This window comes from Scyliorhinus torazame, chromosome 13 (assembly GCF_047496885.1).
Source record: "Scyliorhinus torazame isolate Kashiwa2021f chromosome 13, sScyTor2.1, whole genome shotgun sequence".
Lineage (NCBI taxonomy): Eukaryota > Metazoa > Chordata > Chondrichthyes > Carcharhiniformes > Scyliorhinidae > Scyliorhinus > Scyliorhinus torazame.
In genome coordinates this window covers 39,148,347-39,165,691 of record NC_092719.1, presented here as the reverse complement: position 1 = coordinate 39,165,691, position 17,345 = coordinate 39,148,347, and the positions used below count along the sequence as shown (strand labels likewise).

General features: G+C 47.8%; 1 protein-coding gene across 1 annotated transcript in view; it reads left to right on the top strand.

Moving 5' to 3' along the window:
• Positions 1 to 14,542, top strand: part of LOC140387799 (cadherin-related family member 4-like) — a 30,139-nt gene extending 15,597 nt beyond the window's left edge. The window contains exons 10-11 of the mRNA XM_072470926.1: positions 11,834 to 11,870; positions 12,865 to 14,542. Coding sequence (XP_072327027.1) covers positions 11,834 to 11,870; positions 12,865 to 12,923 — 96 coding nt within the window. The 3' untranslated portion in view covers positions 12,924 to 14,542. The remainder of the gene's footprint in view (positions 1 to 11,833; positions 11,871 to 12,864) is intronic.
• Positions 14,543 to 17,345: the final 2,803 nt, after the last annotated feature.

Below are 17,345 nucleotides of genomic sequence, written 5' to 3'. Positions count from 1 at the left end.
GAGGCAGACGGCCGCCTTGTTCACTTCCTCCTGGTCCCCTTTGGCGTCACGAACGGGGTTTCGGTGTTCCAACGAGCGATGGACCGAATGGTGGACCAGTACGGGCTGCGGGCCACGTTTCCGTACTTGGTCAATGTCAACATCTGCGGCCATGATCAGGAGGGCCACGACGCCAACCTCCACCGATTTCTCCAAACCGCCCAAACCCTCAATCTCACCTACAACAAGGAGAAATGCGTTTTCCGCACAACCAGGCTAGCCATCCTCGGCTACGTCGTAGAAAACGGGGTCCTAGGGCCCGACCCTGACCATATGCGCCCCCTCCTACAACCCCCTCTCCCTCACTGTCCCAAGGCCCTGAAGAAGTGCCTTGGATTTTTCTCCTATTACGCCCAGTGGGTCCCCCAGTATGCGGACAAAGCCCACCCACTATTTAAGGCCACCCTCTTTCCACTGGCAGCCGAGGCTCACCAGGCCTTCAACTGCATCAAGGCGGACATCAGCAAAGCTGCGATGCGCGTGGTGGACGAGTCCGTCCCCTTCCAGGTGAAGAGCGACGCCTCAGAGGTCGCTCTCGCCGCCACCCTCAACCAAGCAGGCAGACCGGTAGCGTTTTTTTCCCGCACCCTCACCACCTCCGAAATTCGACACTCCTCGTTCGAAAAAGAAGCCCAAGCCATCGTGGAGGCCGTGCGGCACTGGAGGCACTACCTCGCTGGTAGGAGGTTTACCCTCGTCACTGACCAATGATCGGTTGCCTTCATGTTTGACAATACGCAGCGGGGCAAGATCAAGAATGATAAGATCTTGAGGTGGAGAATCGAACTCTCCACCTATAACTACGATATAGTATATCGTCCTGGGAAGCTCAACGAACCCCCGGATGCCCTGTCCCACGGCAGGTGGAGAGGGAGAACATGACGGTCTGGAAGACCATCCTACTGACCCTGCGGTCCAGGAATCTCCCAGTTTCTCACTTGCAGGAGGTCCTCCCCGATGCCTCCACTCAGTTAGGTCCCTCCTTTCACGGCCACAAACCAGGCTCCTCATGACCGTTTGTTTGTTTTCCCTAGGGGAGCTACCTTAGGGGCCTCGCTCCGCCCTGGCTGATGACACCGGGTCCAGTCCTCCTCCGAAAACATGTTCGGAGCCATAAGACCAACCCCGTGTTAGAGAGGGTCCAACCCACACGATGCATACATCGAACACCCCGATGGCCGGCCAGATAAAATCTCCCTCCGAGACCTGGCGCCCGCAGTCTCCAACACCACTCCCACTACTGCATCCCCCACACTATGTCCCGTCCAACCTCCCATGTTCAGCGCCCCCACCCCTATATGGTTTCCGCGCTCCCTCCCACCCGCCGCACCGATCCACAGGAATGAAGCTCCGGAAGAGCCGCTCCCGGAGTCCACACCTGTGCCTGCTCCGGGCCCACTTCCACAGCCACCCGAAGAGGCTGCAATACCAGTGCTTCGGCAGTCGCAACATACGATCCGGGCACCGGACCGACTGAATTTATGAGCCCGTCACCCCCGCTGGCCTTCATTATTTAATCAGGGGGTGAATGTGGTGAATGTATAATTACTGATAATTCACCAGTGCACTGTGTTATATTATTAACCCTGTGGGCTCTACCTATGGGCCATTGTGTGGCTTCACCCACAGGGGATATGTCGGGGTATGTATGGGCTCTGCCCATGGCTCCACCCCCTTTACAGGAAGCATAAGAGCTGCTGACCTGCAAGGCCGCCTTCAGTGTTGTACCAGTCACAGGCAGGCTCGGTTCTAAGCTGATTAAAACCACGGTTTACTTCTCCACGTGACTTCGAGTGAATTGATGGTCGCATCACAGTGTAATCTCCCTAAGATGACAGTCCATTCCACAAATCCATGCGCATGCTGCCTCTGTTTGTAAAAATTAATATACTGGAGATAGAGTGCAGCAATGTCTGCGAGGTTGCGAGGTAAACACCCCTGCCAGGAATGAAAACTGAAAGTTACCCTCATTGGTCCCTCTGAGGTTCAATGAATTTTGTCTCGATTCTCTGCAAGCGTTAAGGGAAGCTGGTGAAATATTGTCAAAGGTGCTTGTCATCTTTACTGACTACGCACTTCTACAGAAAACCAAATCTGACTGGGGAAGATCACATGAAGCGAACTGAACCAACTGGATTTCCCTTCCACTGACCTTAATGGAGGGAAAAATCTAACTGCTTTTCTCACCAGATTTTCTTTACTGTAATGCTGAACACCCAGACATTTAGAGACAGATCTACCCAATGAGCATTGCAAATTGCAGCATTGAGGGCATTTATTTTTGTTGAGTTTTATGAATACAAAAATTAACTCACAATTGCTGATGTTTTATTATTACCCTCTAAGGATCACTAGTTGTTCGAAAAAAAAACTAGAAATGAAAATCATGTCATATTCTTAGTTCTACCATGCTACTTTCCCATCTCGTCCCCTGAATATGTTGGGGGCATCATTGCAGATTGGACGGTGGCAAATACATTTCTTTCTCATTAATTTCAATGGAAAAGCAAGTTTGGCAGAGTGTAAAACAGGCTGCAGATTCTCTGTCACTTGTTCTGCCTTAAAAACCGAAAGGAATTTGATTTCTTTCTGGTTACAGGGTTTCATATTACCCACTGCCTTAACATGCAAAGCCTTCGAGTGAGAGAATACCCTTGTCCTTACTGAATGTTTAACATTGATGGAGCATATTCTGCTTATTGTCGAGCTTTTTAAGCAAACAAATGAAAGTATATTTAACAGGATGGGATTCTTACTCTGTGTTCATGTCTATTCGAAGCTGCAGGAACTATTTCTCGGTAAGGCAGTTAACAAAGCAAATTTCTTGTATTACATTCAGAGGACGATCCATCAGCACAGAACACCGTTATAATGATTGTAATGATCCTGGGACAGCATTTTCTGAATCCTAGCAAATGGATGAAAATGTCCTCCCAGCCCTCCTTGAAATGAAAAGCAGAGATATAAACAGACACAAACATCCAAGTTTGTAATACCTCTAGATGTTTAGGTATTTCTCATAAGTCACATTTATCTAATCAGTAGATTTGGATTGCATTCCATTCTTCTCAAGAGTGACCACAAAAAGCTATTGGATTATTTTTGCCATTATTACTGGAAGGGAACATCTTTTTACAACACTGGTCTTGGGTTGGTTCACTGCAGCACAGATTCATATGACTTTATGTACTCAAAATCAAACCTTGCGGCTTTAGGATGATTGACCGTGCTGGCAATTTTCTACTTTCTTTCAGTTCCTACTTTACCAGAACTACAGTTCTAACCTCGTGAGAGTCCGTCTTGGCAGTAAGCCTATGGGATCAGGTGAAATGTGGATTTTAAATCCTCACCCAATATTGCGCAAGAAACAAAAGCAGGAGTTGTCCACCAGGCCCTTCAAGCCTGCCCCGCCGTTCAGTACGATGATGGCTGATCTATTGTATATCTCGGCCTCAACTCCTTTTCTGTGCCATTTCCCCATAGCCCTCTATTCATTGAACATACAGTGCAGAAGGAGGCCATTCGGCCCATCAGGTCTGCACCGACCCACTTAAGCCCTCACTTCCACCCTATCCCCTTAACCCAATAACCCCTCCCAACCTTTGTGGACACTAAGGGCAATTTAGCATGGCCAATGCACCTAACCTGCACATCTTTGGACTGTGGGAGGAAACCCACACAGACACGGGGAGAACGTGCAGACGCACAGCACAGACAGTGACCCAGCAGGGAATCGAACATGGGACCCTGGCACTGTGAAGTCACAATGCTAACCACTGTACTACCGTGCTGCCTCTTCATATTCCTTGGTCTATCAAATATTTGCCCACCTCCACTTTAAGTACTTTTAATGATTCAGCCTCCATCACATCCCGGGCACAGAATTCCAGAGATTCACCACCTTCTGCAAGAAGACATTTCTACACACCTCAGTTTTAAATGACTCGCCCATTATCTTGTAGCTATGTTCCCTTGTACGCGACTCCCCCACTAGTGAAAGCATCTCAGCATCTACTCTGTCAAGCCCACTCAAGAGGTCGGAGAATCGCCGGGGGTCGGCGTGAATCCTGCCCCGCCATCCTCCGAATTCTCCGGATCCCCCAAAATCACCCCGGCGTGAATCGCGCCACCCACCTCAGAGAATGGCGGGGACCGGCGCGACACAATGGGCCCCGCGGCCGCCCGAATTCTCCGGGCCGCGATGAGCCGAAGTCCTGCCCGTTTCACGAGGGTCCCGCCGTTGTAAATCAAGATTGGTCCCTACCGGCAGGACCCAGCTCCGTGGGCGGCCTCAGGGGTCCTCGGGGGGCGCAGGGTGATCTGGCCCCGGGGGGTGCCCCCACGGTGGCCTAGCCCACGGTCGGGGCCCACCGATCCGTGGGCGGGCCTGTGCCGTGGGGGCACTCTATTCCTCCGCGTCAGCCTTGTACCGATCCGCGATGGATCCGCAGAGATGATCCCCCCCCCTGTGCATGCGCAGGGATGACACCAGCAGACGCTGGCGCTCCCAAGCATGTGCCAACTCGCACCGGCCGGCGAAGGCCCTTTGGTGCCGGTTGGCGTGGTGCCAAGCACCTTCCCGCCAGTTGGCGTGGCGCAAACCACTCTGGCGCCGTCTTAGCCCCCGAAGGTGTGGAGGATTCCGCACCTTTGGGGCGGCTCAACGCAGGAGTGGTTCCCGCCAGGGTCTGCACCGTTTTTTCCCGCCCCGACGATTTGCACAGAATCCCGCCAAGATCTTCTATGTTTGAATAAGGTTACCTCTCACTCTTCTAAACAGCAAGAAGTATAGACCCAGACTATTTAGCCTCTCTTGATAGGACAACCCTCTCATCAGAGGAATGAGCCTGGTGAATCTACTTTGGGCTGCTGCCAATGTTATTATATCCTTTTTTTGGTAAGGGGACCAAAACTGAATGCAGTATTCCAGGTGAGGCCGAGACAATTGCAACAAAATCTCCCGATTTTTAGACTCTATAACCCCCTTTCCAATAAAGGCCAAAATGTAATTTGCCACCTTAACTACTTGTTGGACCTGTTAGCTTTTGTGATTCATGCATTAGGACACCTAAATCCCACTGTACTTCACTCACCTGCAGTCTCTCTCCATTTAGATAATAATCTGCCTTCAAATTCCTCATACCAAAATGCATAACCTCACACATCCCCACATTAAAATCCATTTGCCAGGTTTTCACCCAGTCATTCAATCTATCGATAGACTGTTGCAGAATCACAATACCCTCATCACATATTTTCCTTCCACCTATTTTCATATCATCGGCAAATTTGGAAACCTTACATTCTGTTTCTTCCTCCAGGTCATGAATTTAAATAGTGAACAACTGCAGCCCAAGAATTGACCCCTGTGGTACTCCACTAATAACCCCGTGCCGGGTCAGATAATCGCCGGGGGTGGGGGCGGGGGCGCGATTCACACGACAACGCTCCGACGTCAGTCTGCCAATTCTCCGGTCACTGGAGAATCAGCGGCCGCGGTCGGCGTGGCACCAATCGGGGGCCGCTCTACGTGGCCCCCCCCCCCCCCCCGGCAATTCTCCACGTTGGGGCCGGCATGGAGAAGGAATGTAGCGTGCATGCGTGAGTTTGCGCTGTTCATAACGTGCATGCGCGAATTCACGTCGGATGTAGCGCGCATGCACAGATCTGCACCGCCCGTTTGACACCGGTATCGGCAGCTGAAGCTGCGCGAGTCGCTCCAGTGCCGTGCTGGCCCCATGTAGGGCGCAGGATTGCTGATCCTGGTGGCCTGTTGATGCCGTCGTAAACCGCGACGGCGTTTATGACGCTGTCAACACTTAACCTCAGGATCAGAGCATCCTGCCTTTCCACTCTGAAATTGACCTTTTTATTCCAACGCTCTGTTTTCTATGTGACAGCCTGTTTGCAACCCATGCTAACACACTTCCTCCAATTCCATGGGCTTTTACTTCATGCACCAGCCTTTTATGCAACACCTTGTCTAAATACACTACATCAACAGGTTCCCCTCTATCATCCCCTCCCTGTTACATCCTCAAAGAATTTGAGCAAGTGTGTCAAACATAGCTTACCATTGTAAAACCGTGTGAACCTCTTTTGTTAATCATGGATGTTGCCTCTTTCTCGTGGAATCCGTCTTGTTGATTGGGATAAACTCCTGCTGAGCAATACGGACCAGGGGCGGGATTCTCTGACCCCCCCACCGGGTCGGAGAATCGCCGGGGGGGCGGCGTGAATCCCGCCCCCGCCGGCTGCCGAATTCTCCGGTGCCGGGGATTTGGCGGGGGCGGGAATCGTACCTCGCCAGTCGACGGCTGCTAGCAGCGCCCCCCCCCCCCCGGCGATTCTCTGGCCCGCGATGAGCCCAGTGGCCGCCTGTTGTTTTGCCGGTCCCGCCGGCGTAAATTGGAGTAGGTCCTTACCGGGGGGACCTGGCTGCGTGGGCGGCCTCCGGGGTCCTCTGGGGGGGGGGGGGGGGGGGGAGGGGGTATCTAGCCCCGGGAGGTGCCCCCACAGTGGCCTGGCCTGCGATCGGGGCCCACCATGTCGTGGGGGCACTCTATTGTTCCGCGTCAGCCGCTGTGGTCCTCCGCGATGGCCGACGCGGAGATGAACCCCCTCTGCGCATGCGCTGGGATGACACCAGCACATGCTGGCGCTCCCGCGCATGCGCCAACTCACGCCGCCCGGCGGAGGCCCTTCGGCGCTCGTTGGTGTGGCGCAAACCACTCCGGCGCCGGCCTAGCCCCTGAAGGTGCGGAGGATTCCGCACCTTTGGGACGGCACGACGTCGGAGTGGTTCATGCCACTCCTTGGCGCCAAGACCCCCCGCACTGCCGGGTAGGGGAGAATCCCGCCCCAGCTGTTTGAATATCTGCCAATACTCATCTACTGATCTGTATTTTAGCTTGTTTACCTAGTTCAGCTGAGACAACCCCTCCCTCAAACCATTATAATTTCCCTTATTTAAGTTGACGACACTGGTTATGAACCTATGGCGTTCACCCTCAAACCGTGTCTGGAATTCTGTCACATTGCGGTTAGTAGCTGCTCGGGGATCCTCAACCACAAGATCCCTAATTAATCATTCTTCATTACACAAAACCTAATCTAAAATAGCCCTTTCATGGATAATTTCAGCAATGTACTGCTCTAAAAATCAATCCCTGCTGCACGCCACAAATTCTTCTTCTATGCTATCCTTGCAGGTTTGGTTTGTCCAATCAATATACAGATTAACATCTCCCATGATAATTGCAGTTCCCCCCTTCAAATATGCCCTTGATATTTCCCCATTCATGCTCTGACCTCCTGAGAGGTCACATTTTGGGGGTCTATAGACTACTCCCACCCTTGTCTTCCTTCCCCTGCTATTCATCATTTCAACCCAAACTGATTATACATCACGAAAGGGAAAATGCTGGAGAATCTCAGCAGGTCTGGCAGCATCTGTAGGGAGAGAAAAGAGCTAACGTTTCGAGTCTGATGCTTCTTTGTCAAAGCTTTGACAAAGAGTCTTGTTTGTCCTTGGTGCAATATAATGTTCATATGATCCTCCCTACCTGTTGTCTTCTGTTGACATTCAGACTGATCACTAACCTGCGCTCCTACCTTTAACTTTGACTTCCTAATTTTCCAAACAACCCCCCTCACCCCCACTATTTAGTTTATAGATCATAGATCATAGAATTTACAGTGCAGAAGGAGGCCATTCAGCCCATCGAGTCTGCACCGGCTCTTAGAAAGAGCACCCTACCCAAGGTCAACACCTCCACCCTATCCCCATAACCCAGTAACCCCACCCAACACTAAGGGCAATTTTGGACACTAAGGGCAATTGATCATGGCCAATCCACCTAACCTGCACATCTTTGGACTGTGGGAGGAAACCGGAGCACCCAGAGGAAACCCACGCACACACGGGGAGGATGTGCAGACTCCACACAAACAGTGACCCAAGCCGGAATCGAACCTGGGACCCTGGAGCTGTGAAGCGATTGTGCTATCCACAACGCTACCGTGCTGCCCAAGTTTAAAGCCCTTTCTACTTCTCAGTTATATGGTCCACAAGAACACTGGTCCCAGTCTGGTTCAGATGTAGGCCATCCCAACGGTACAGCTGTTGCTAACTTTTGGTTGGTTCAATTGGCTCTGTTTTATAACCTTTGCTCTAGAGTCGCCAGGTATCTTTATGATACCGCCACGAGGTTCAAGTTCAAGTAATGATCAATAACTCAAAACACCAATTAGCAAGATTCAAATCAAAGCACATTTATTACACACAGTAAATCGCTACTCATGTATAAATTCTACTTTCTAAGCTATTTCTGTCACTAACAGGCCTATACTTAGCTTCGGACTGGCCCACCAGGTCAGGGAAACAAATGGCCTTTCGTTCGGGTTCTGAAACTACGGGATTCAAAGCTGGTATGGACTGGTAGCTAGGAGCGAGCGTTGACTTGAGATTTACGTTCTTTGGCGGCAGCTGGACAGGTCACTGTCAAGGGTTGGTTCGCGTTGCTGAGTGACCCTGTCAAGAAGGACGATTTGAACTTGGGGGCTTTACTTTATAGTCCCCAGGGGCTTCCCGCCTTTCGGGGCGGACCCCGTACCTGGTTCCAAGTGATTGGACTTCGTTCCAATCGCTTGGTTCGATTTCGCCAATACTGGAGCGGTTCCCTGATCGATGGACGGTCTTTAGGTGTATGTTAACCTCTTTTGTGTTGGCTCCTGCTGGCACCGAGGAGTCTGGCTTGGCCTTGTTTATCTCAAATGTTTTGATTGTTCCCGGGAATCGCTCATTAGTATGTAGATGGCCGCTACATTATTATGCAGGTGGCTGCTTGTATCGATGCTGTCTGGGCTTTTGCAGAGTTTAATACACAGTAAACTTACACCTGCTAGTTTCTGCCTGTGTTGGCTAAATTTCCCTTCAGCCTTTGCTGTTCTCCATTTTACGTCGGGAATTGGCCAACCCAGGTGGCTACACAGCCCCCACTTTCCCCAGTACTGATGCCAATGTCCCACAAACTGATACCCACTTCTCCCACACCAGTCTTTGAGCCACGTATTCATCTCTCTACTTTTACGTACCCTTTGCCAATTTGCACGTGGCTCAGGTAATTATCCGGAGATAACTTTGGAGGTTCCGTTCTTTAATTTAGTGCCTAACTCCTCAAACTGCCTACACAGAACCTCCTTCCTCATTCTACCTATGTTGTTTGTGCCCACATGGGCCACGGCCATTGGATCCTCCCCCTCCCACCACAAGTTCCTCTGCAGCCCAGAGCAGAGGTCCCGACCCCTGATACCGGACAGGCAACACAGCCTTTGAAACTCTCAATCCTGGCTACGGAGAACAGTGTCTCTTCCCCTGACTATACTATCCCTAACCATGACTACATTTATCTTTTCTCCCCCCACTTGAATAGCTCCCTGAACCATTGTGCTGTGGCCAGTTTGCTCATCCTCTCTACAGTCCCCTGTCTCATCTACACATGTAGCAAGCATCTTGTATCTGTTGGAAAGGGACAAGGGCTTAGGCACCTGTAGTGCTGTCCCTTGGATCCCTCTGCCTGCGTCATTTATAGTCACAACCTCCTATCTCTGCCCATTGACAGAATTTAAGGCAGTTAATCTAAGGGGTGTGACTGCCTCCTGAAACGTTACATCCAGGTAACTCTCCCCCTTCCTGATGTGTCACAATGTCTGAAGCTCAGACTGCAGCTCACTAACTCTGAGCTGAAGTTGCTCGAGCAACCAACATTTGCTCCAGACATCATGGTCGCTATGAACCACAATGGGGACCACCAGCTCCCATATGTTGCAGCTACAGCACATCGACTGACCCTGCACCCAATTTCAGTTCATTAGAATTTATTTAATTTGGAAATTTAATTTGTTTTTATTTCCACCACTAATCTTTACCTCCTGCAATTTCTGCTTTCTTACCTAGCCTTCACTTCCAAAGTCAGCAAGGTAGAAGAAAGACTAACTTACCAGTCTCTTACCTGTGATGGCACACAGACATGTTCACTCTATACTGAGTGTTACTGCAACTTATGCCCCAGCTCTCCTGCCTTGGCCCTGCATCTGCCCCCACTTACCTGTGGACACAGTAAAGAAAACAAGACACAGCAATATCACCTCCCCCGCTTCCCTAAACTCCCACTCTTACCTTAACTCCTGGCACTTAGGTTAAAATGGCACTCTGCCTTTTAACTTCGATAACCTCAGGCAGTACGCAAAACTACCTTTGTACTTAAACTCATCAGTTTCTCCGGGGCTGGTTAGATTAAAATTGTCCCCTACTTTACACAAACAATCATGGCTGCATCACATATTATCAAAGTTTCTTAGCAATTTTTTAATTTGATGTGCCTTTCTGGGCCTTTGTCTTGCCTGGACTTTTCTGTAACTGTGGCCACATGTATGAGGCCAAAGCAAGTACCCGAGAGTTTGAAAGTGATATTTTCCAGCATCTGTTCAGTTTTATAGGAGGAATATCATTAGCTGACAACTGTTTAATATCCCTTGTTTCCCCCGCTAAGACCTGCATCAACTTGACAAAAATCAAAGAGTAACTCTCGCTTTAGGCAAAGGTTTCTACATTACTCAGCATTGCAAAATTGTGAATCTGCTTCAAGTACAGGCTTACAATTTCACTGTGTCTAGTTCACAAGGGGGTCTCACCTTCCATTAGTACCCTTTTCAAAAACTAAACAGTTACAAGGACTGATTTACTTTAATTGATGCCAGATGTGACAAAGACTTTGCCATCAAATGTTTTTTTTTTTTAAACATCGCTTTTCACTCTAATCGCTCGAATTTTAGGGGGAAAAATTCATTTGAAGGGCAAGTTCAAAGTGAAAATAGTCCAAACCCACATCACAGAACAATAGGCTAATTAATAGTCACACTGCCTCCAGCTAAATTGAGACCTAACCACCAAAGGATAAAGTACCCCATATAAACACATCTCTCTTTACATCTGAACTTCATTACTTATCTAACTCTTAACATGTGGTGGAAACAGTGCATGAATGAAGGCATGTAGGATATTTAGCTCCCATTTTATTGAGTTGCCGTTTCAGACCATTCATTACAAATTCAATCCTGTGGGTCGCCACCGTACCATTATTACACACAATTGCTGGTTTATTTTTAAAATATGTTTGTTTGAACACTGAGTAACAATGGTATCTTGGAGGAATTGCATGGACTGCAACAATTTAAATATTTTGATTTTTTTTTTATTTAAGTTTATTAAATGTGCGGATACGGAGTGAAGGCAGAATTGGTCTTGACTGATGCTTGTGTGGTCAATACCTTCACCATAGGAAGGTTCTGAATAGTCCAGGGTATGAAGGATAGACCATCACGTTGAAAGATTGCATTATTCAGCCATTTATTTTTATTTGGCACTTTCACATTAAAATTTCTTTTCTTTTGATACATTTAGAGTACCCAATTATTTTTTTCCAATTAAGGGGTAATTTAGCGTGGCCAATCCACCTACCCTGCACATCCTTAGGTTATGGAGGGTGAGACTCATGAGGACAAGGGGAGAATGTGCAAACTCCACATAGACAGTGACCATGCGCCGGGATCGAACCCGGGTCCCCTGTGCCTTGAGGCAGCGGTGCTAACCACTGCACCACCGTGCTGCCCCTGTAAATTGTATTTCTACTGTTCCTCTGACTTGCAGATTAGGTATTGCCATTTTAAGTATGTTCCTCATTTTAAAAAGGTTATTGTGCACACTTCAATAAATTATTAATTTGAATTTCAGCTTTTGGAACAATTTGATGGACGTGCTGTAGATTTAGGTAATAAAATATTTTGCATCCTTCTTTCTTGCTTTTGATGGAAGAGGTTATTTTTAATTGTTCTCAGTGCAGCAAGTTGACCTTGTGATTTATCAATGAACTCAAAGTGCCCTGGGTATGTGTAATTTTTGATTGTATTTAATCTAAGGAATATTGAACTTTTTTTCATTATACAGTGCTTTAATGCAAGCATTTTAAATTGTTTTTGACCTCTTGGCAATTGGTTCTTCCGCCCTTGTTGGACAATATTAGGAATTACACGTTCTCTTGAACTGCAAACAATTAAACTAAAGTAGTTGAACAGTCATCAAATGAACAAAGTCAAAGAAACAAATTGTGGTGGATCCCGACGAAAATGCATTATTATCCTGACAAGAGGATATCCAAATCACACCTAACTCACACCCGTACATCAAGTACATAAAAAGTCCAAATTGCTATCCAGCAGTTCTTGGTGAACCCATTTGAATTCAATCACCAATTCTGCAATTGTTCAAAACCCACCACACAGAGTGCAGGAAGAAATAAATTGACAATAAATTATATTTCTGCTGCAGGGACAACAGAACTGTAATTGAAGGCTAATTTTCTTAAGCCATTCAAAGAAACAAATCAAAACGATTTGGTCCATTCTGAATAATCTATCTGGAAGAACCATACAAGAGCTCTCACTCCTGCCTTAGTTATTTATCATCTCCTCTATTTAATTACATAGAATTTGCAGTGCAGATACAGGCCATTCGGAACTGTTGTGCTCAAAAGCGTATAGGCCATTCCAGTTGGCCAAACAGGCCAACTGGTTCACAATAAGGCTCCTCTCACCCTACTTAATCTAACCCGATCAACACCCCATTCTATTCCTTTCTTCCTCATACTTTTAGTGGAAGCTAGATAAAGTTATCAATGCTAGTAAGTAAACTCTTATATACTCACGTTATTATGTAAAACAATTAATTAACTAAATGTTTAAGTTTATTCTTTCTGTTTTGTTTAGTGTCGGGAAAGGCATATTTATTCAACAGTCAGACTGGACATACAAGATGGGCAAACTAGAGCTCAAATCTACAAGAATTAAGACATTCCCAGAAACAACTGAAATCACAATTTACATCTGTCTTCAATAAGCCGATTTTATCATTTGTCCTCCGCACCAAGCTCAAGGGTCTCACATTGAAATTACATGGCAGGCTCAGAAGATATTGACTGAGACCCTAATGCATTCAAATATTTGCTCTGGTCAGCCAAAGTGTGGAGGTAATTCGCTGCTGATGTCAGTAAATCTAAAACTGCATCAGTTTAAAACATTTAAATGGAGCCGTGGGCTGATGTTACAACAGCATGCTCAAAATCAGTACTTACTCAGTGGGAGTACATATTTAACAGCACACTGCGAGGTAGATGCACCTGAGGTTTTTCTCTCTGAGTACTTTGGAGAATTAGCTGAGTAGATTGAAGTATTAGCCAGCTGCATTCTGTTGTAAAATATTCAGTGGTTAGATGTGTGATATCAGGAAGGAGCAGGATTTGACCCTTGGGGTTGGATTCTGCAATGTCCGCTGGGGTGAGGCAGAGGGAGTCGAAACTGAATAGTCTTCACGTCCCGGCACCTGCTATCTCAGTTTACCCAATCCAGCATCAGAGAGGCAATTATTGGCCGTCCAGCAGAAAAGAGCAAATTAGAAGCGCCCAATTGCCGACAACAGGGAGTCAGTCATGACTATAGGTTTAAAGGTCCCCTGCTCGCTGAATGTCCCTTGATCTTTCATTGAACAGTCTAATATGATTTTAAAAGTGACTTTTAAAAAAGCGTGCAGGCGATGCCATCTTTACCAGCAGAGTCGGCTGCTACATTCAGCCACATGGTCCTGATAGCAGGCTAACTTTGCCACTCTTTTGCTGCCTTGTCACAGGTACTGTAAAACGCTCCTATTCCTTTCAAGGACAAGCCCTGTGAAATGCGGCCAGCAGGCAATGAAAAATGTCAGAAAATTAAGTCGTTAATGAGTTCAACAGCTCGTTAATTAGTCATTTCAAAACGGCGGCCTCATTTCCATGCCTGCTCACCTTCTGTAATTTTGGAGACTGATGGGATAATGTCCCATGCCGACTCAAAATCGCCACGCTCTATTTTGCATTCACCCAGGGGGCGGCCCACCCGATTTGTGGATGTAAAGTCCAGCCCCTGGTACAGGTTCAGTCCACTGATCTCACCTGCAGTGCCTCAATATTCTGAGTTTGGGGAAGGGTTTTCAAACAATTGGGTTTCAGCTTTGTTTCACTCTATGGTGATGTCTGCTGGAAAATACATACGTGTAGAAAAGGGTGAGGATAGTATCTGTCTCCGCGATGCTATTCCTGGATCTGAACGGATCCACCAACACTAGTTGTGTAGATTCAAATAAGGAATTGCCATTTGAGTGAGATGCTACAAAATTGTTAATGTCATGGAACTGCCTCCACATGTGAATTATCAGAATTAACAAATGAGGAAAACAGTAGCAAATTATTCACTCCCGACATTGTTATCATGCAGAGTTTTAAAGACATTTTTCCCGACATGTTTTACTTCCTAACATTATTGATTTGCTACTATTTGTAATTGTGAACGGTTTGTATGTTTCATATTTTTACACATATACATGAAATACATTTTAAAATATCTAAATTGAAAATAAAGCCTTTGATTCCAAGCGTTGGGAGTGTTTGAGGTCATCATTTCTTTGGCAGTAGAAAGGAAAAGTACATTCAATAGGAAATACTCCTCCATGTAACTAAAAGAAAAATGGTTTGCTTTTGACCTTTATGCAAGGAGAAATTGTAAATATATATTCATTTACCGGCAAATTTTACATATTTTGGTAAAAACATATGAGGGACTTTATCTAATTATGAACTATATTCTTAATTCTTAAGACCTACACTGAGGTCTTGGGTGAAAGAGGATTCACCTTTGTGATGAATGTGGGAATTTCAAATATATTGGGCTGGATTCTCTGTTTCTGAGACTAAGTGTTGATCCCGGGGCAAGATTCATGGACTTTCATGGCAGCAAAACCGGTTCCAAACCTGGACTGACTCAGCAATTGTTGAGGGACTAGACCGGTGCCACATGGAACACAATCGAATCCAATGAAAAACACGGTGGGATTCGCCGGGCCCGTGATTGACACTCGGGAGGCTGACAAGCTGCAGCCGCATATACACATTACAATCCCCACACGCACTCCTCCCAGCCAACAAGATGGCACTGGAGCACGCCCATCCTGCTGATTTGTCGGCTGGGGCCAGAGGGTAATGAGGGGAGACACCTAGACGACCTATACGACCTATAGGTACTTCTATACGACCATTGGCCCTAAATTTACCGTGGGCAGTCAGCAGCATGGACAGCTGCAGGGATGCCTGGCAGGCCATAGCAATGTTGCTCCATGCCCATCCACCCCAACCCCACAGCTCACCTCCTGGCTACGACACCCCTTTCACGATTTTTAAAAGCACAAGTGAAACCTGTCAGGAATTCGGCCTGTCAGGAACCCGGAGAATACCGGGTCGGACCTGCTAATGATATGCAAGCGGTGTTTACTGTATGTGCATCTGGAATGCATGGAGGCCGATGATGAGGCGACGGAGAATTGCGGTTTGCCGTGAAATCGGTGCCCATGCGATTTTGGCGTTGGAACCTATTTTCTGTCCAATCGGGTTTCGCGCATCAGCAGGTGGAGAATCCCGCCCATTGCATTATATATAGTTGGTAGAGCCAAGGTTAACAGCCTGGGTTAATGTGTGATGGTGCAGTCATGTTTTTAAAAATCCTGGTTTGAAAGGCAGCTAGGTGTTTTGGAATTAGGGGTGCAATTAAAGCATGGTAAAAGTAAGACCAGGGGTGAAATTCTCCTACCCGCCCTGCCACATTTCTGCCCCGACCGGCCGGCGGGAGTCTCCGTAACACCGGCCGGTCAATGGGGTTTCCCATTGTGGGGCAGCCCCACGCCGTCGGGAAACCCCCGGGCGCCGGCAAAACGGAGACTCCCGCTGGCGGAGAATGACGCCCCATAAGTCATTCCAGGCATGGATATTGTTTGCTGAAGATGGGCTGATGGACTTTTGATTATATTAAAAAGGTTCCCTGGGAAGTAGATAATTAGAGACATTGGGTGTAATTAACCATTTGGGAGATTATGGGTGGGATTCTCTAATAATAGAGCTATGTCCCCATGCCGGCATGAAAAGCAGCGGCAACCACTCTGCCATCAACGGTCCCCGATAATGAGGAAAGCTCCCCTTTCTAGGGGGCTAAGCCGGAGTGGTTCCCGCAGCTCCAGCCGGCACAGAACGGCCGGTGCGAGTTTGCGTATGCGCGGAACGGCCGGCGTGATTCTGCGCATGTGCAGGGGTTCCCTTCTTCGTGCCAGCCCCCGGGCAATATGGCAGAGCCCTACAGGGGCCCGGCGCGGAGTAAAGTAGGCCCCCACGGAACTAGCCCGCCGCCCATTGGTAAGCCCTGATCGTGGGCCAGGCCACCATGGGGCACTCCCTGGGGTCAGATCGCCCCACACTCTCCAGGATGGCCCCCGCACACTCACCTTCCAGGTCCCGCCATGTGGGACCTGAGTAACCCATGCTGGCGGGACTCGGCCAAACCCGTCGGCCACTCAGCCCATCGGGGCCCGGAGAATCACCGGGGGTGCCAGTGTCAATGGCCCCTGACCGGCGCGGTGGGAATCCTGCAGGCACCTGAAAATCTGCGCCAGAGAATGACCTCCCCTTCACAAAACCATGGTGCCTCTCACTAATACGTCCATTTGCTTCCAAATGGGAGTAGATCCTGTCTCGAAGAATTCTCTCCAGTAATTTCCCTACCACTGATGTAAGGCTCACCGGCCTGTAGTTCCCTGGATTATCCTTGCTATCCTTCTTAAACAAAGGAACAACATTGGCTATTCTCCAGTCCTCCAGGACATCACCTGAAGACAGTGAGGATCCAAAGCAGACAATTTTGCCCATTATGTTTAGTTTTAGTAAGAAGATGTATTTAATGGTTGGAACCAGGGGCTGAAGCAGTCAGGTGTTGAGTTTCATAAGTTAGTTTTAGATTAGGATGTGAACAGGCAAGAAGCTGTACTCTCAGTTAAAGATCTATCTGAGAGGAGACTAGCAGTTTCTGGAGAAACAGTCAGTTAATATTTGACTGTGGACAGACCAGCAACTTTTCTCAAAGCAGTTTAGGTAGAACAACAATTTCTGAAAAGGTTGGGAGTTTAAACAGTACTTTGAGACAGGCAAGAATCTGCAAGCTGGGTCCTGAAGGATATCGCTTTCTCAAAGTGGTTTATCCGGTACATCTCTTTACAGCAAGCATTCCTGAATCTGCTAACTACATTTACAAGTGGATTGTGATCTGGGATGGGTTTTGTTTGAGTGGAGATAAAGATAGCAGGGTTATTGTTAAGCATTGTTTAACTGACAATTGAAAGC